Consider the following 20,529-nt stretch of genomic DNA (forward strand, 5'->3'; position numbering starts at 1 on the left):
CAGCAGTGGGAGGAAGACCTGGTAGTGAGTTCTGGCTTTGCTGTGTCACCTTGGGCAAGTGCCTTGGCCTCTCCAAGCCTCAATTTCCTCATCTGAAAGGGAGGAGGATGGTATTAACCACAAAAGTTCCTTGGAGGTTTTCATAGGGAATGTGAGTGAAGGCGTAGCATGAGCTGGAAGGCGCCATGCACGTGGAAGTTACTGCTGCAGACAGGAAACACATCTGTCTCAACTCTTCCTGCTGCCTCCTCCCTCCTTCTCTATTTATTGTGCTGGCCCATGAAACAGGCAGATTGCCAGGAGCTTCTGAACCAGCATTGCCCTGCGTGGAATTTGAAGGAGTGAGCTGGACTGTCAGTACAGGGAAGTCACAGGCATAGCTTGCCCTCATACGCAGCAAGTCAGCCTGCAGGTTCAGTCACTTCTAGAAGCCTCTCACAGGAGCAGCGGTGTCTGTAGTTGACCATGGTTCGAGTCTCCTGAGAGAGGAAGGGCCTGTGGGACTCCTGCAGAAGGAATGAGCTTGCCCCATTCCTGCAGACAGGACAGACGTGTGTGCTGAAGCTCAAAGTGTCAAGATCCACAGGCACAAAACAGGAAGAAAGAGCTGCAGGCAGACTCATGGCACAGTTTCTTTACCAAAATGGGGGCACCCAGGATCCAGTGACTGGATTTAACCAGGAGAGTTTTCTGCCTTCCCCTGGTCTCAGATGAAGCAGACTCAGGCCGGAACCAAGAATCTCTGTGTGGCGGGAGCTGCGTTCAGGGAGTAGATGGGGAAGTTTGCATCTACCCCGTGGGATGCTCACCATGGAAGGTGACCATTGCTCAGCACAGTGGACGCAGCTCAGGTGCTCATGCATGGCGTGGTGTGGGTACAGCCTTGGACTCACAAGGAAGACCCAGGGCTGCTGCAGAAGGCTGGAGTAGGCTGGGAGGTGGAATTGCTCCAGGGTCGGTGGCAGCCCAGCAGCATGGGCGCACCGGGTGCATATGGCGCTGGGTAGAATTCAGAGCCCCATTCCTTCCAGCCTGACAGGTGCCACCCCCAATGAGTAACTCCTCATAATAGAATCTGTCCAGCATTTTTGCTGATTCAGGTAATCAGTCAGGGACATTGCTGTCAAGACCCCCAGCCCTTTCCTTTCCCTGTGGTGCTCTGTCTCTGAACCTGTTGGGATTTGAGGTCAGAAGAAGACACCAGAGTACAGACCACCTCGTGTTCTACAGATCATGATTTGGTGCCACGGCCTCCACCCCAGCTGCCCCAGCATTTTACAACATGCCTTGTGTCATGTTCCCTTGACCCTCGTAAAGTAGAATTTATAGACAGGGACGCACCTACTACACAGATAGTTTCAAAAGACCAGTAGCATGCCCTAACTGTAATATAACACAGACCCTGTGGGAGCATGCGCATAGTGAAATATGCTGGATGTCAGCATGCATGTCCTAGGACGCAGGCAGGAGAAGGCTAGGAAACCCGGCAGGTCCCTGCACCCACACACAGGATCACTGAGTGCAACCCCCACAGACGCCCATGGACACTGGAGGGCTGGGATGGCAGCTCCAGCACCACAGCAGCGTGCTGAGCTGATGTCCAGAAATCGGAGACAGCACTCAGCAAAGATAAAAGGAAAAAAGCAAAGTGTAGTTATTTGCCAATCTATAAAATAGCAGCATTCATGGATAACTCACTATATATTAAATACTGCCCCCAAAACCCTCTGGATGATATGTAAAATGTAGTTAAGTTCTCAGCTCAGATGATTGTAAACAGGCTTTTCCCCTATATAAATGCTCATCAGATGCTCAGAAGTCAGGGGACCCAGGAGAATCCTTCGCTGTGAGGCGCATTTTGTTACAGGGTGTCTGGACACACAGCGTCTGGCTGCAGGAGTATCCCCTCAACATTGTGGGAACTAAAATGCCTCCTCAGAGTTCCACAGTGCCCACCAGGGGTCAGTATAGTTCCTGTTGAGGAAGTCTGGTCCTGGCTTAGGAATTGGAAATGGAAATAGGAAAGTCAAAGCCTTCAGGAGAGTTATGTATGAGATTGTAGCAATGCAGTTATAACAGCAAAAGTAACACTGGCTTTTGCTGCTGGAAGAGATCAAAAGTAAGTGAGCGCCTCCCAGGATTTAGAACTGAAGGAATGGTCCCGCCAGGTGTAGATCACATGGAGATGCCCTTGCATGGGTCCCTCTGAGTTCTGTCATTTATATGACACTGGTTTATGGAGATTCTACACCTGCCAGGGCTGGGAATTCTGTCTGTCCCCGCAGATGGGCTCCTGGTCTAGAAGGGCAGAGCACCCCATAATTACGGGTCGGGGGTCACCATGGAGAGCCACACATGGTGGGAAGAAGCATCCAGGAGGAGATGGCAAGCAAGACAGGTTTTGTGGGTTTGTGGGAACCCACAAAGCAGGTTAAAGCAGAGGGGGTCCTCCTGGGTAAGGATGAGGAAGAGGCTTCAGGCTGCACCTCACGGCTCTAAACAGGTCCTTGTTAGGGAGCAGGGCAGGAGTGGTGGGAAGGGATGGTGGCCTGTGAGGGGGTGTGACAGCAGGGTGGCATGGTCAGTGCCACATCACATAAACCTTGAGCAGGTTCCCTTGGGTGCACTGAACACCTTGCCTACACTATCCTGTTAAAAGCTCTTACTTGGTATTAGATGTGAAATTGTTCACATGTCTGTATCTCCCCAAGACCATGGATCTGGGCTGAGTCTAGATTTTCCTGTTGTCAGCACTGCGCTTAGCACGGGGTTGGAGGGCCTCCCTAAATGCTGGTTGATGAATGAAGGAGTGAGTGAGTAGTAAACTATTTCATTCTGTGGAGCCTCCTGCTTCTCCATATCGGATGGAAAAAGAAGAAAGTAATGAGGATATTGTGTTCCCAGCCCCCTCTGCAGCATGGAGCTTGTACCTTGGAATGCCCCTTCTCTCATCCTCTTGTCCCATTACTGCCTTAAAGGATCCAGACACCTTCACACAGAGAGGGACAGATGCTCTTGCTGGTCAGACAGGGCTGATCCTATTTCGTGATTAAATCGAAGGCTTCTAACTTTCTTGATCTCCTGGCTTTCCATTTTCTTTCAGCCTCTTAATTGATTAGGGTAAATTTTTGATTATCCTTTTTATGTGTTTAGTAATGTATTAATATTTTAAATTTTATTTATTTATTTATTTATTTATTTATTTATTTATTTATTTTTTGAGACAGAGTCTCGCTTTGTCACCCAGGCTGGAGTGCAGTGGCGTGATCTCTGCTTGCTGCAAGCTCCGCCTCCCGGGTTCACACCATTTTCCTGCCTCAGCCTCCCGAGTAGCTGGAACTACAGGCGCCCGCCACCACGCCCGGCTAATTTTTTGTATTTTTAGTAGAGACAGGGTTTCACCATGTTAGCCAGGATGGTCTCGATCTCCTGACCTCGTGATCCACCTGCCTCGGCCTCCCAAAGTGCTGGGATTAAAGGCGTGAGCCACCACACCTGATTTGTTGTAGGTCTGTTCTTAGGCTTCTTAGGTTGTCATGTGGTTGAAACCAAAAGTGATGGTAGATATTTTTAATATTCACATACAGGCGACATTGCCATGAAGTTAAATCAAAAGTGCTAGTAGCTATTTAACAGTAAGATAAGGTTCCTATTCCAGACCTACAGTTATGAAGTGGACATTTGGGCCATCCAATTATGTTTTTCTGATACATTTCTAAATAAAGTGTGGGGGTTCCACACACACACACACACAAATTGAAGGCTTCACAGTTGCTTCATCCAACTTGTCATGCATCAAAATGCAATGGAAAGAGGCAAATTCTTAGAGACAGAAAACATCTCTATGGTTGCCAGGGTCTGAGCAAAGAGGGGAATGAATGGCAAGTGACTGCTCACGAGTACAGAGCCCCCTTTTGGGGGTGACACAAATGTTCTGGAAGGAGACAGCAGTGATGGTCGTGCAGCACTGAAAATGCACTAAAAGCCTCTGAATTTCACACTTGAAAATGGTGACTTTGATGTTATGTGAATTTTACCTGAATTTTCAAAGTTTTCATTGGAGATAGAAATAAACATACCGCCAGGCACGGTGGCTCACACCTGGAATCCCAGCACTTTGGGAGGCCAAGGCGGGTGGATCACCTGAGGTCGGGAGTTCGAGACCAGCCTGACCAACATGGAGAAACCCCGTCTCTACTAAAAATACAAAATTCGCTGGCCATGGTGGTGCATGCCTGTAATCCCAGCTACTCGGGAAGCTGAGGCAGGAGAATCGCTTGAACCCGAGAGGTGGAGGTTGTGGTGAGCCGAGATCGCACCATTGCACCCCAGTCTGGGCAACAAGAGTGAAACTCCATCTCAAAAAAAAAGAAAAAAAGAAACATATCTTCAGCATGGGTAAAAACTGCACACCAGGGATTAGGAATCTTGAGAATCATTATTTGCCTCTTTTTCTGTCACTCACTGGCTCTTTCTCATCCATGCTCAGGATACGCACCGAGGACTCTTCATCCAGCAGCTTCGACCCACACAGAACCTGCAGCCAAGAATTAAGCTCAAGCTGTTTGGCCACTCGGGATCTGGGAAAACCACCCTTGTAGAATCTCTCAAGTGTGGGCTGCTGAGGAGCTTTTTCAGAAGGCGTCGGCCCAGACTGTCTTCCACCAACTCCAGCAGGTTCCCACCTTCACCCCTGGCTTCTAAGCCCACAGGTAGGAACCTCCACGCTGGCCCCTGTCTCTCCAGCAGGTGTTGGCTTCTGCACTCTCTCCTCTCAAGGTCTAGAGGGGAAGGGAGTTGTGTTTGGGTCACTTGGCCTATACTGGACCCTGTGGCCTTAGTGGTTTTTAGGTCCAGGTTGGCTTGTGGCCTTGTGTGTGCTGCCTGTTGTCCAGCAGTAGCAAACTGACTTGGCAGTAGCAAAACAAGGGCCTCACTGAAATCACAGCCACAGACACAAAGGTCCATCCTCATAAATGTGCAAACTGCAGAATTTGCACAGTCAGCTTTGGGGACACAGTTGCAAATTGCATTGCATTCTACTCAGGGGCTCTGGCCTTAGAGACAAAAAGAGCTCAAACTCAAACAGTCCAAGCATAGCGCTGATCCAATACCAGCCCAAAAAGGGTCCTCACCCCTTATCCTTCTTTCTGGAGTGCTACAGGCAGACCCAGTATTGTAGATACATAGAGCAACAAAAAGGGATTTCCAGGAAGCACCATCCTACTCAGTTCAAGGTTGCATAGAGGTTTCCAGAGGCTCCTTAGTGGTTTTCAGGGATGGTCTCTCTGGTCACATCCACCCTCCTTGGGAAGCTTTGCTGCCTTCCGGGCCTTCCACAGACAGGGTTATTGATTCACATTAGGGGGCTGTCAGGAAGCACCTGGCAGTGAGCAAGAGAAAATGATGCAATCTTGGGTGTGATTCCACCTGAATCTTCCTTTAGACAGAGCGAGTTAGTTTGTGGAAAGATAAGAGACCTTCCAAGAGTTTCCTAAACCAGGACAATTTTGTGCTTTGTGCCTTGATTCATTCTCTGTATATGATGTCACAGAAGAGCCAGATCTGTTCCCCAGGTTGACGCCAAATGTGCTAAAGTTTGTGTTTCTCTTACATCCCCTCAGTGAGGGAAGATGCTGGGGAGCATGGGTAGCTGCGGAGAGTTGGCTGAGATTTATATTCCCTTTTCAACTTCTGTTCTCTGAACACAGCTATGGAATTGAAATGAGGAGAAGAAAGAATAACCAAAACAGAGTTATAATTTGTATTATATTGCTGATACATATGTCAGTATTTATAGAGCACTGTGTGCCAGGAACTGGGAGAAATATGGTCTGAATGACGCCTCATTTAATCCACGTGACAGCTTCCGGGGTGTTTTTACCGCTGTTTCATTGCAGCCTTGAGGGGTCAGTTGGCTTCCCTGAGGTACACAGCTGGCATATCCCAGAACATCTGGTGCCTGAGCCAGTGCTTGTCAATGACACCCTGCATAAGGAATTCACGGGCACACCTTTCCATTTTCCAGTGTGATTTTTTTTTTTTTTTTTTTTTTTTGAGACGGAGTCTCACTCTGTCGCCCAGGCTGGAGTGCAGTGGCGGGATCTCGGCTCCGCCTCCTGGGTTCAAGCGATTCTCCTGCCTCAGCCTCCCAGGTGGCTGGGACTTACAGGTGCATGCCACCACACCAGGCTAACGTTTGTATTTTTAGTAGAGACGGGGTTTCACCATATTGGCCAGGCTGGTCTCAAACTCTTGAGCTTGTGATCCACCTGCCTCGGCCTCCCGAAGTGCTGGGATTACAGGTGTGAGCCATCGCGCCCGGCCTCCAGTGTGATTTCTGCTCTAGTTGAGGATTTAAGTGGGGTTCAGTTGCTCCCTTAGAGGGAGGCAGCACGCTCCTGCTGTGGTTAAGGGCACTGCAGCCTGAACCTCTGTGGTTGGGAGGGTGGGATATGAGAGAGAGGTCATGAGGTCATGATCTGGAAAGTTTGCAAGGCCTAAGTGGGTGTGCAGATGATGCCCAGGAGCCCCCATTGTGGAGTCCTGGGAGGGGGCGATGTCACCTGTGGTTCTGCCCTTGGCCTCAGAGGTGAGGTATCCATGGCCTTGGTTCTCCTCAGTATCTGTGTCTGGTCTTTGCAGCGGGTTTCTGGTGAAGAGTGGCTCAGGGTGACCCTTTTTCTGCATGCCCCACCTTGGGGACAGCATCTTTAGCCAGGGATCAGGGAGGGGGTCCCGGCGCGGGGACAGAAGCCCCTCTGCATGAGAGCCCTAAAGTGCAGGCACGCCGCTGCTTTCAGCCCAGCCGTGGGGTCTGGGGAGGAGGCGGCTGTCCTGGTCCCTGGGCCCCCACAGTCAGTGCCGCTTGCCCCTGGCGGAGGAAGTGTGTGCTGGTGGTTGCCTCTGAAGCCTGGTGGCTGAGGGATCTCTGGGCAGGAGGCATAGCTTGGCAGCTGGACTTGGAGGTGGATGAGACAGAGAAGATGCCCCCATCCCTGGACTGGGGGGGTCACCAGGCACTTGCTGCCCTCACAGCTTGTACATCAGCATCAGACAGTGCCCGGGAAATACAGAGCAGGGCACAAGCACAGGGCACCGTGAGGGCGGCCTGGGGAGATTGGACTCTGGCAGAGGGTATGTGTGCTGGGGGCCAACGGAGCAGCGTGGCTTTGTTAGACACCCGAGGAACTGCCGCCCCTGAGCGTGCCTCCAGGGACTGGGCCTGGTTCCTGAAGCAGCAACACTGTCACCTACCAGGGGGCACTGCTCGTGCCTGGCAGGCCGTGCTGGGGTCTCTTTCAGGCCAGGGCTCTGGACACCGGTGACCTCTCCTAGAATTGTCAGGCCCTTTTCCCTTCAATGGGAGAGATGCCTACATGGCGACATTTATATCATCAGACAGCAAGAAGTTTGCTTTTAGAATTTTGGCCCTTTTCCACTGCCATTCTCTTGAGAACGCTGGAGGCCAAGGCTGAGCTCCCAGCCAGGAGACAGGACGGGGTGCCCTCGAAGTTTTCTGTTGCACACATCACTCAGCTGTGGGGACACTGAGGGTTGTGGCTGTTGAGCTGTGGGAAGGAAAACATCCAAGGTCATAGGAGGCATGAATGTCCAGGAAGAGTATTTGAAGAGGCCATTCCTGTTCCTGCCGAGAGGAGCCTGCGGGAGGAATTCCCGGTGACCAGGTGAAGTGGGTCTCCTGGGAGCCGTCACGTTACACCACCAGGGGGCAGTAGTTAACAAAAATGATTTCTTGGGATTTCAGTGCTTCCCCGTGAACTTTTTGTTTTCATAACACCTTGTACAAAGCCTGTCCTAACCTTTTATCCTCCCAACGAAAACTGTCACCGAGGAGCAGGAATGACTGCCATTTACCAATGTCTGCTCTCCTCATTAAGCACACGGCCGCATGCCACTAAAAGAAGGCTTGTTCCTGACAGGCAGTCACCCAGACACAGATTCCAGGTCACAGGGAAATGGACAGACCCATTCTTGGGCAACCCTGCAGCTTTTGTCAGACTGAGATTAACAATATGCATAGAAATACACTAAAATGGCAGCTGTGTTGACATTAAGGCTTACATCATTTTGCTTTTGTTTTCTATTTACATCCCTATCTGCCAACTTTCCTACAGAAATAGAATATGCGTTTGTGTTTTTTGTTTTTTTGTTTTTTTGTTTTTATTAAGTATTTATTGATCATTCTTGGGTGTTTCTCGGAGAGGGGGATATGGCAGGGTCATAGGATAATAGTGGAGAGAAGGTCAGGAGATAAACACATGAACAAAGGTCTCTGGTTTTCCTAGGCAGAGGTCCCCGCGGCCTTCTGCAGTGTTTGTGTCCCTGGGTACTTGAGATTAGGGAGTGGTGATGACTCTTAAAGAGCATGCTGCCTTCAAGCATCTGTTTAACAAAGCACATCTTGCACCGCCCTTAATCCATTTAACCCCGAGTTGACACAGCACATGTTTCAGAGAGCACGGGGCTGGGGGAAGGGCCATAGATCAACAGCATCCCAAGGCAGAAGAAATTCTCCTAGTCAGAACAAAATGGAGTCTCCTATGCCCACCTCTTTCTACACAGACACAGCAACAATCTGATCTCTCCTTCCTTTCCCCACACTTCCCCGCTTCTTTTCAACAAAACCGCCATCGTCCTCATGGCCCGCTCCCGATGGTCGCTGTCTCTTCGGAGCTGTTGGGTACAGCTCCCGGACAGGGCGGCCAGGCAGAGGCGCTCCTCACCTCCCAGACGGGGCGGGCAGGCAGAGGCACTCCTCACTTCCCAGACGGGGTGGCGGCCGGGCAGAGGCGCTCCTCACCTCCCAGACGGGGCGGCCGCGCAGAGGCACTCCTCACTTCCCAGATGGGGCGGCCGGGCAGAGGCGCTCCTCACTTCCCCAGCGTTGGGCGGCGGCGCAGAGGCGCTCCGCATCTCCCAGATGGGGCGGCCGGGCAGAGGCGCTCCTCACTTCCCAGACGGGGCGGCCGGGCAGAGGCACTCCTCACTTCCCAGATGGGGCGGCCGGGCAGAGGCGCTCCTCACTTCCTCCCAGACGGGGTGGCGGCCGGGCAGAGGCGCTCCTCATCTCCCAGACGGGGCGGCCGGGCAGAGGCGCTCCTCACCTCCCAGACGGGGCGGCCGGGCAGAGGCGCTCCTCACTTCCTCCCAGACCGGGTGGCAGCCAGGCAGAGGCGCTCCTCACTTCCCAGACGGGGCGGCTGGGCAGAGACGCTCCTCACTTCCTATACGGGATGGCGGCCAGGCAGAAGCGCTCCTCACTTCCCAGACGGGGCGGCCGGGCAGGGGCGCTCCTCACTTCCTCCCAGACGGGGTGGCGGCCGGGCAGAGGCGCTCCTCACCTCCCAGACGGGGCGGCCGGGCAGAGGCGCTCCTCACTTCCCCAACGTTGGGCGGCCGGGCAGAGGTGCTCCTCACTTCCCAGACGATGGGCGGCCAGGCAGAGGTGCTCCTCACCTCCCAGATGGGGCGGCCAGGCAGAGGCACTCCTCACTTCCCAGACGGGGTGGTGGCCGGGCAGAGGCGCTCCTCACCTCCCAGACGGGGCGGCCGGGCAGAGGCGCTCCTCACTTCCTCCCAGACGGGGTGGCGGCCGGGCAGAGGCACTCCTCACCTCCCAGACGGGGCGGCCGGGCAGAGGCGCTCCTCACTTCCCCAACGTTGGGCGGCGGGGCAGAGGCGCTCCTCATCTCCCAGACGGGGCGGCCGGGCAGAGGCGCTCCTCACCTCCCAGATGGGGCGGCTGGGCAGAGGCGCTCCTCACTTCTTCCCAGACGGGGTGGCAGCCAGGCAGAGGCGCTCCTCACTTCCAAGACGGGGCGGCTGGGCAGAGACGCTCCTCACTTCCTATACGGGATGGCGGCCAGGCAGAGGCGCTCCTCATTTCCCAGAGGGGGCGGACGGGCAGAGGGGCTCCTCACATCCCAGACGATGGGCGGCCAGGCAGAGACGCTCCTCACTTCCTAGACGGGGTGGCGGCGGGTCAGAGGCTGTAATCTTAGCACTTTAGGAGGCCAAGGCAGGCGGCTGGGAGGTGGAGGTTGCAGCGAGCCGAGATCACGCCACTGCACTCCAGCCTGAGCAACATTGAGCATTGAGTGAGCGAGACTCCGTCTGCAATCCCAGCACCTCGGGAGGCCGAGGCGGACAGATCACTCGGGGCCAGGAGCTGGAGACCAGCCCGGTCAACATGGCGAAACCCTGTCTCCACCAAAAATACAAAAACCAGTCAGGCGTGGCAGCGCGCGCCTGCAATCCCAGGCACTCGGCAGGCCGAGGCAGGAGAATCACAGGAGCCGGAGGCAGGGAGGTTGCAGCGAGCTGAGATCATGGCAGTACAGTCCAGCTTCGGCAACAGAGGGAGACCGAAGAAAGAGGCAGGGAGAGGGAGGCCGAAGAAAGAGGCAGGGAGAGGGAGAGGGAGACCGAAGAAAGGGGAGAGGGAGAGGGGGAGAGGGCGTCTGTGTTTTTAAGAATAAATCTTGCCCTCCTAGTGCCCTTTCTCCTTTCCCTGTACCTAACCCTGCCTTTAAGATCCACTTTTCTTCTCCTCATCCCCTCCGTTGGATACCCCCATTATCCATGTCCAAAGTCTTAACTCTTTGGTCTTTAAGTAAGGGATTACCTTGGTGTTTGGATCGCCTGTTTTAAAGTCAGATACCCAGGTGAAATGATCACTTCTTTAGTGCCTTGCAATGTCTATTGTATTAATGGTAAACCAATGGTACTGCAGTTAAAATCAATGAATCCCTTCTCCAATGCAATTCATTCACCAAGTTCTTGCAGAGCACCCTCTGTGGGCCCTGGGTCACAGCCCAGACCAGAAAGGCAGCTTCTGCCTGCACAAGCCTGGTGGGAGAGACGGGGAGAGGGGCAGGCCTGTGAGTAACTGAGACAGTGAGGAAGCACAGGCTCTATGCCCAAATGCAGGGGACCCAGACTCTGTTATTCAGCTCCCCTACAACACCCACAAGTTCACCATTGTTTACATAATGTTTCCTTTAAACTGACTCACTTTTTAAAATGTACTAAAATACATTGATTTGAAAATGAAACAGTTAATATCCCTATCATAAATGGGAACCCAATGTCACTGCCATAAGTAAAAATAAGTGCAGTGAACAGCAACCAGTGTGAATAAAATCCAGTTATACGCCGATGCCGACACCTTCTTTATTAAAAGGGAGGATGAGCAGGTGTTGAGGAAATGCTACAATCGGAAGGCCTCAAGTGGAGACTTGCTGCAAAAACAACTGAAAGCCCTTCAAGGGAATTTCAAAAAGGAGTAGCTTTCCCAGTGTGTGATTCAGCATTATTTAATGCTATGGCCTGCTACTGTCTGAAATCATTTTCCATTTAACCTGCAATAATAATCTCATGTGCAAGAGAGAGAAGTCGCTCAGCGGGAGCTGGAGGAAGACAGAGACTGCGTATCAGAGAAGTAGCAGGAAGTGAGAAGGGAAGAAACCCGACCTCTGTCCTCCCACCCTCTCCACAGCCTCCCCTTGGCTGACCCTAAGCAGAAATCACATGGCAAGCCAGCCTAGAGACACAATCCCTAGGACCAGCCACCCGGGCAACAGGGCAGGGCAGAAAAGGTTGTGGGGAGGTAGAGCAAGCGGAAAAGCCCACAGCCTTGCTGGGAACACTGCTGCCCTGCATGTGTGAGGGCAGACACGCTCCGCCTGAAGCCAGAGTTGGGGTGGGGACAGAGGCGTACTCCAGATAAGTTAACCTCAGGGCCAGCCTGGGAGGGAGACAGGCACACGCTGCCCCCAGCGAGTACTCATGTGATCCTTTCTGTCCTACAGTCTCAGTGAGCATCAACAACCTGTACCCAGGCTGCGAGAACGTGAGCGTGAGGAGCCGCAGCATGATGTTCGAGCCGGGTCTTACCAAAGGGATGCTGGAGGTGTTCGTGGCCCCGACCCACCACCTGCACTGCTCAGCCGATGACCAGTCCACCAAGGCCATCGACATCCAGAACGCTTATTTGAATGGTATGCCCTGCCTGCCCCAAGGGAAGGACCTCAGGTTTCCCTTCGACAGGGCTGTAAGTCATCCCTAAAGGGAGCTTGTCCTGAGCTGTATCTGTCACTTCCAGAAGGAAATCCAACACAGACTGATATTCAGAGTGAGCCAGGACTGAAGCATTGCTGGCTATCATCCCTAAACAGTAAAACTAAACACTGGGGTATTGTCAGCACCTAGTAAAGCACTTGGCATACAGTAGGTGCTTGATAAATGACTGTTGAGTAAATTAATAATATTTGTACATATTTACGGGGTACATGTGATATTTCGTTGCATGTATAGAATGTGTATGTAATGATCAAGTCAGATTATGTGAGGTGTCCATCACTTTGAGTTTTTATCATTTCTATGTGTTGGGAACATTTCAAGTCCTCTCTTCTAGCTATTTTGAAAAATACAACGCATTGTTAACTATAGTCAACTATAGTTAACCATAGTTAACTATTCTCAACTATAGTTAACCATAGTTAACTATTCTGCTGTTGAACATTGGAATGTATTCCTTCTATCTAACTGCATGTTTGTACCCATTAACCAACCTATCTTCATTCCCCTCCTCCACACACGCACAGCCTTCCCAGTCTCTGGTATCTATCATTCTACTCTCTACCTCCATAAAATCAACTTTTTTAGCTCCCACATGTGAATGAGAACATGCAGTATTTATCTTTCTGTGCCTGGGTTATTTGACTTAACATAATGACCTCCAATTCTGTCCATGTTGCTGCAAGTGACGTGATTTCATTCTGTTTTATGTCTGTGTATAAATAGTATTCTGTTATGTGTATACCACGTTTTCTTTATTCATTTGTTCTTTGATGGACACTTAGGTCAATTCCGTATCTTTGTTATTGTGAATAGTGCTGAAGTAAACATGGGCGTGCACGTATCCCTTTGATATACTGATTTCCTTTCCTTTGGAAAAATACACAGTAGTGGAATTACTAGATCATATGTTAGCTCAATTTTTAGTCTTTTTGAGAAATCTCCATGCTATTTTCCATAATAACTGTACTAATTTATATTTCTACCAACAGTATATAAGAATTCTCTTTTCTCTACATCATTGCCAGCTTCTGCTTTTTTTTTGTCTTTTTAATAATAGCCATTTTGATTGGTGTAAGAGGGTGTCTCACTGTGGTTTTGATTTGCATTTCTTGGATGATTAGTGATATTGAACATTTTTCTTATTTACCTGTTGGCCATTTGTATGTCTTCTTTTGAGAAATTTCTATTCAGGTTCTTGCTCATTTTTGTTTTCCTTTCTTTTTCAACTTGTATTTTAGATTCAGGGGTCCCTGTGCAGATTTGTTACCTGGTCGTATTGCATGATGCTGAGGTTTAGGGTACAAATGATCCCTCCCTCCCACCCCCTCTAGTAGTCCCCAGTTACTATTGTTGCCATCTTTACATCCATGAGTACCGAATGTTTAGTACCCGCTTATAAGTGAGAACATGCCATATTTGGTTTTCTGTTCCTGTGTTAATTCACTTAGGATGATAGCCTCCAGCTCCATTCATGTTGCTGCAAAGGACATGATTTTCTTCTTTTTTATGGCTTCATAGTATTTCATGATGTATATGTATCACATTGTCCTTATCCAGTCGGTCATTGATGGTCACCTAGGTTGACTCCATGTCGTTGCTGTTGTCAATAGTGCTGCAATGAACATACTAGTGCATGTGTCTTTTTGGTGGAACAATTTGTTTCCTTTCGGATATATACCCAGAAATGGGATTGCTGGGTCAAACAGTAGTTTTAAGTTCTTTGAGAAGTCTCCAAACTTCTTTCCACAGTGGCTGAACTTATTTACATTCCCACAGTGTATAGGTGTTCTCTTTTCTTCACGCCCTCACTAGCATCTCTTGTTTTTTTGTCTTTTTGGTAATAGCCATTCTGATTGGTGTGAAATGGTATCTCATTGAGGTTTTGATTTGCATTTCTCTGATGATTAGTGATGTTAAGCTTTTTTTCATGTGTCTGTTGGCTACTTTTATGTCTTCTTTTGAGAAGTGTCTGTTCGTGTCCTTTGCCCACTTTTTAATGGGGTTATTTGATTTTTGCTTGTTGAACTCTTTAAGTTCCTTATAGATTCTGGATCTTAGATTATGCCTTTGTTGGATGCATAGTTTGTGAATATTTCCTCCCATTCTGTAGGTTATCTGTTTACTCTGTTGACAATTTCTTTTACTGTTCAGAAGCTCTTTAATTAGGTCCTACCTGTCGATTTTTGGTTTTATTGGCAATTGTTTTTGAGGGCTTAGTCATAAATTCTTCCCCAAAGTCAGTATCCAAAATGGTGTTTCCTAGATTTTCTTCTAGGATTCTTATAGTTTGAGGTTTTACATTTACAGCTTTAATTCATCTTGAATTAATTTTTTTATATGGTGAAAGGTGGGAATCCAGTTTCATTCTTCTGCATATGGCTTACCAGCTATCCCAGTGCCATTGATTGAATAGGTAGTCCTTTCTCCATTACTTATTTTTGTCAACTTTGTCGCAGATTGGGTGGCTGTAGGTGTGCAGCTTTATTTCTGGGTTATCTATTCTGTTCCACTAGTCTATGTGTCTGTTTTTGTACCAGTACCATGCTGTTTTGGTTACTGTAGACCTTTGCCCACTTTTTGATGGGATTGTTTGTTATTTTACTGTTCAGCTGTTTGAGTTCCTTGTATATTCTGGATATTAATCCCTTGTCACATAAATAGTTTGCAAAATATTATCTCCCATTCTACAAATTGTCTCTTCACTCTGTTAATTGTTTCCTTTGCTGTGCAAAAACTGTTTAGTTTAATACACTCTAAGTTGTCTATTTTTGTTTTTATTACCTGTGCTTTTGAGGTTTTAGCCACAATATCTTTGTAGGACCAATGTCCTGAAGCCTGTCTTCTACTGGTTTTATAATTTACGGTATACATTTAAGTCTTTAATCCATCTTGAGTTGATTTTTGAATATGGGGAGAGACGGGTCCAGTTTCATTCTTCTGCATATGGATATTCCGTTTTCCCAGCAGTGTTTATTTACAAGGGTGTTCTTTTCCCCAGTATGTGTTCTTAGTGCCTCTGTCAAAAGTTGTTTGGCTATGAATACCTGGATTTATTTCTGAGTTTTCTATTCTGTTCCATTGGTCTATGTGTCTGTTTTTATATCAATACCATGCTGTTTTGGTTACTATAGCCTTGCAGCGTATTTTGAAGTCAAGTAGTGAGATGCCTCTAGCTTTATTCTTTACGCTCAGGATTGCTTTGGCTATTTGGCCACTATTTTGTTTCCATACAAATTTTCGGATTGTCTTTTCTATGTCTGTGAAAAATGACATTGGTATTTTGATAGGGATTGCATTGAATCTGTAGATTGCCTTGAGTAGTATGAGCATTTTCACAATGTTGATTCTTCCAGTATATGACCACAGCATGTGTTTGCATTTGTTTGTGTCGTCTTCAGTGTCTTTCATCTGTGTTTTGTGCTTTCCCTTGTAGGGGTCTTTCACCTCTTTGGTTAAATTTATTCCTGGGTATTTTATTTTTATTGCAGCTATTGTAAATGGAATTGCCCTCTTGATTTCTTTCTCAGCTAGTTCATTATTGATGTATAGAAAGGCTACTGATTCTTGTAGGTTGATTTTGTTTCCTGCAACTTTACCCATTTAATATGAATTTATTTCTCAGATCTAAGAGTTTTTTGGTGGAGTCTTTAGGTTTCTGTAGTTATAAGACCATATCACTTGCGAAAAGGGACAATTTGAGTTTCTGTTTTCTAGTTTATATGCTTTTTATTTCTTTCGCTTTGCCTGATTGTTCTGGCTAAGAATTCCAGTACTGTGTTGGATAGGAGTGATGTAGGGGGCATCCTTGTCTTATTTCAGTTCTTAAAGGAAAAGCATTCAGCTTTTTTCTATTCAGTATGATGTCAGCTATGGGTTCATCATGTATGGCCTTTATGTTGAGGTATGGGTTCGTCATGTATGGCCTTTATTATGTTGAGATATGTTCCTTCTATAACTAGTTTGTTGACAGCTTTTATCATGAAGGGATGTTGAATTTTGTCAAATGCTTTTTCGGCATCTTTTGAGATTATGATATAGCTTTTGTTCTTTCTGTTGATGTGGTGTAGTATGTTGACTCATCCTTGCATCCCTGATTGTGGTGTATCATCTTTTTTGTGTGCTGTTGGATTTGGTTTACTAGTATATTGTTGAGGATTTTTGCATCTGTGTTTATCAGGGATCTTGGCCCGTAATGATGTTGTTTTGTTGTTATTGTTGTTGTTGTTGTTTTTACATTCTTTTCTGGTTTTGTTATCATGGCAATGCTGGTTTCATGGAATAAATTAAGGAGAATTCCCGCCCCTTCAGTTTTTTGGACTAGATTGAGGAGAATCATTAGTTCTTCTGACATCCAAACCTGGGCTTCTCTTTTTGGGGAGGCTTTTTAATACCAATTCAATCTCATTACTCATTGTTGGTCTGCTCTAGTTTTCTATTTCTTTCTGATTCAATCTTTGTAAATTATCTGTCTAGGTATTTATCCATTTCCTCTAGATTTTCCAGTTAGCATATAGTTGTTCATAATAACCTCTGATGATCTTTGGTATTTTTGTGGCATCAGTTGTAATACCTTACTTTTCATTTCTCATTTTGTTCTTTTGGGTCTTCTCTCTTTTTTTCTAGGTCAGTCTAGCAAATGGTTTAGCAATTTTGTTTATATTATAAAAAAAAAATTTTCATTTCATCAGTTCTTTGTATTTTTTTAGTCTCTGTTTTGTTTAGTTCTTCTCTGACCTCTATTATTTCTTTTCTCCTGCTAAATTGTGGTTTGGCTTGTTTTTGCTTCTATAGTTCTTTGAGGTGCATCATTCAATTGTTTATTTGAAACATTTCTGATTTTTTGACCTAGGTGTTTATTGTTATAAACTTCCTTCTTAGCATTGCTTTGGCTGTAGGTTTTGGTCTTGTGCTTTGATTTTCATTTGTTTCAAGAATTTTTTTAAATTTCTCCCCTAATTTCTTTCTTGACTCTGTGGTCATTCAGGAGCATGTTGTTTACTTTCCATGTATTTGTACAATTTCCAAAGTTCCTCTTGTTATCAATTTCTAGTTTTACTGCACTGTGGTTTGAGGAGATATTTGATATGATTTCAATTTTTTTTACATTTGTTGAGACTTTTCGTGTGTCCTGATATATGTTCTATCCTGGAGAATGTTCTGTGTGCTGATGAGAAAATGTGTATTCTGTAGCTGTTGGATAAAATGTTCTGTAAATGTCTGTTAGGTCCACTTGGTCTAACATGCAGTTTAAATTCAGTGTTTCTTTGTTAATTTTCTGTCTGTATAATCTGCCTAATGCTGAAAGTGGGGTGTTGAATTCCCCAAATATTGTTGTATTGAAGTCTATCTCTTCCTATAGATCTAATAATATTTACTGTAAATATCTGCGTGCTCTGGTGATGGATACATATGTGTTTAGAATTGTTATATCTTGCTGAATTGATCCCTTTTGCATTATATAATGACTTTTTTTTTATTATTGTTTTTGACTTAAAGTCTGTTTTATCTGATATAAGTGCAGCAACTTTTGCTCACTTTTGGTTTCCATTTTCATGGAATATCTTTTTGTATCCCTTTACTTTCAATCTATATGTATCTTTATAGATAAAATGGATTTCTTGTCAGCAGCATATAGTTGGGCCATGTTTTATTAGTCAAACAGCCAGTCTGTATCTTTTAGGTGGAAAAGTTAATCCATATACATTCAAGGTTATTATTAATATGTGAGGGTTTATTCCTGTCATTTTATTAATTGATTTTTTGTTGTTTTGTATATTCTTTATTCCTTTCTTTCTCCTTCATTATCATTGTGGTTTGGTGGCTTTCTGTAGTTGTAATATTTGAGTCCTTTCTCTTCCTTAATATGTTTGCTCTACCAGTGGATTTATGCTTTTGTGTGTTTTCATGATGGAAGAATTGTCCTTTCACTTCCAGGTGTAGAACTCCTTTAGGCATTGTTTATAGATTTGATCTAGTGATGATCACTTCCCCCAGCTTTTCTTGTTTTTGGGGAAGACTTTATTTCTCCTTCACTTATGAAGCATAACTTTGTTGGGTATAGTATCCTTGGCTGACAATTTTCTTCTTTCAGTTCTTTGAATATAGCATTTCATTCTCTCCTGGCCAGTAGAATTTCTGCTGAGAAATCTGCTGTGAGTCTGATGGGCGTTCCCTTGTAAGTGACTAGACTTTTTTTTTTTTTTTTTTTTCTGTTTTCAGACTTCCCTTTGTCTTTGACTTTTGACAATTGGACTATAGTGTGCCATGGAGAGGACCTTTTTTTGATTGTATCTATTTGGAGATCTCTCCAGCTTCCTATATCTGGATTTCCAAATCTCTTGCCAAACCTGGAAAGTTTTTAACAATTATTTTAATAAATAGATTTTTTACCTCCTTCAATTTCTCTTTACCTTTGGGACACCAAAAACTTGAATATTTGATTGCTTTATGGTGTCCCATATGTCACAAGAGCTTTGTTTTTTTTTTTATTTTTATTTTTTTAATGTTGTCTGATTGGGTTATTACTAAAGACCCGTCTTCAATTTCTGAAATTCTTTCTTTTGCTTGATCTAGTCTATTGTTGCAGGTTTTGAATAAATTTTCTATTTTATTCAAGAAGTTCTTCGATTCTAGAATTTCTATTTTGATTCTGTGGTAAACTTCTCATTAATATTCTGAGTTGTTTTTCTGATTTCTTTGTATTGTTTTTCTGGATTCTCTTGTACCTCACTGAACTTGTTTAATGTCATGATTTTGAGTACTTTTTTTAGATTGCATAGGCTTATTTTTCATTAGAATCTGTTGCTGGAGAGTTATTGTGCTCTTTCGGAGATGCAATATTTCGTTGCTTTTTCATGTTTCTTGTGTCCTTACATTGATATCTGTGCATCTGGTATAATAGTCACTTCTTTGAACTTTTTGCACTTGCTTTCATAGGGGAGGGCATTTTCCTGAAGATGTGTCTATGGTGTTGGTTGAGTAGGGCACTTTGGCTTTGATTCTGGGTGCATGCAGTAGCATAGTGGCCATATGATTTTTTTTCAGCTGTAAACAGCTCCAGTGGTGTCTGTAATTTTCTCAGTGGCTTAGGGTATGGTTGTTAGTGGCGGCTGTGGTAAAGTTTTTCTGGAGATGGGGATACCACGTGGGCCAGTCCTCAGAACCTAGTGGTGGCAGTGGTGGGCTGAGCATGCCTGTCTTTGGGCCCCAAGGTGGTATATGCTGGTACTGATACTAGTGGGTCCAGGTAGGTTGATTCTTGGGCCTCCAGGCAGCTTGCTCAAGTGCTGGTAGTAGTAGCAGTGGGCCAGGTGGGTAGTCAGGTTCTCAGTTCCCTGGGCAGCAGTAGTCGTAACGAGACAGCCCTCTGGCTCCCAAGCAATCTGTGCTGATGTTGGCAGTGGCTGCAATGGGCTAGGCAGGCCAGTACCTAGCCCCGCAGGTGGCATATACAGGTGGGTGCCAGCTGTGATGATAGTGGTAGGTTGGCTGGGCATGTCAGGCCACTAAGAGGAGTGCTCAGGTGCCAGTGGTGGTGGACTGGGCTAGGTGATCCCCAGGCCCCCAGACAGCATACTCAGGCTGTTAGGGGATTGTGGAGTCCAGCTCAGCAGGCCTGTCATCAGGTCCCCTGGTGGTGCATGTGATCCCCAGCCTCTGGCAAAATGCTTGAGTCAGGGAGGCAGTGGCTGCACTGTGGCTCTGCTACTGGGAAGAGTGGTCCTACTTTCAGTGTCAGCAGCCATATGTGGCCAGCTGGGGAGTATGTGATTTGCACGTACTTTAGACTCAGTGGACACAGCAGCAGTGGCTGCAGACAGGAGATTCTGTCCTTGGGGCAGATGAAAATGCACAGCCACTACTCTGCTAGGGACAGTGGGGTCTCTGTCAATGGCTTATGCCTAGACCTTGGTGGCAGCTGCCAGCCAAGGTGGTGGCTGCAGGCAGAGATGTCAGTGGGGCTCAAGGGATATGGAGATGCCAAGGCCGTTGGGCTACAGAGCAGGATGCAGTCTAGGGGTGTTTGGAACATACAGATGGTGCCACACTGTAGCTGCTTAGGACTCAGAGAGTGCATGGGAGCCAGTCTGAGCTCCCTCTCTGGAGCAATGCCATCATGCAGTCTCCAGGCAGCTCCCTCAGCTAATCTCAGGGCCCACATGGGTGAAGGGTCCCCCTGCACCAGGGGCAAAAATTGCAAGAGTTCATGGTCTGTGTGCATTTTGCTCTCTTAAAAGTTGGGCTTCCTCTGAGCTCCCCAGAGCAGAGCTGGCCGTGGCAGCACAGAGAGAAGAGAAACTTGTCTTGGGACCCCAGGCCCTGCTCCCATCTGATCTCTCACAGCCCCAGCCCCAACCCACCTCAGGACCCCACACTCCAAGAGCCAATTTCTGGGTACCAGAACTTTCCATGCTTGGCCTAAGC

At 46.9% G+C, this 20,529-nt stretch overlaps 1 protein-coding gene across 3 annotated transcripts in view; it reads left to right on the top strand.

The window, feature by feature from the left end:
• The window catches only part of DAPK1 (death associated protein kinase 1), a 214,207-nt gene that overhangs the window by 180,273 nt on the left and 13,405 nt on the right, over positions 1-20,529 (top strand). For all 3 annotated transcript variants that reach the window (XM_002819923.5, XM_002819922.6, XM_009244579.4), the window contains exons 20-21: positions 4,490-4,712; positions 11,835-12,023. In XM_002819923.5, coding sequence (XP_002819969.4) covers positions 4,490-4,712; positions 11,835-12,023 — 412 coding nt within the window. The remainder of the gene's footprint in view (positions 1-4,489; positions 4,713-11,834; positions 12,024-20,529) is intronic.

This window comes from Pongo abelii, chromosome 13, assembly GCF_028885655.2.
Source record: "Pongo abelii isolate AG06213 chromosome 13, NHGRI_mPonAbe1-v2.0_pri, whole genome shotgun sequence".
In the NCBI taxonomy this organism is placed as follows: domain Eukaryota; kingdom Metazoa; phylum Chordata; class Mammalia; order Primates; family Hominidae; genus Pongo; species Pongo abelii.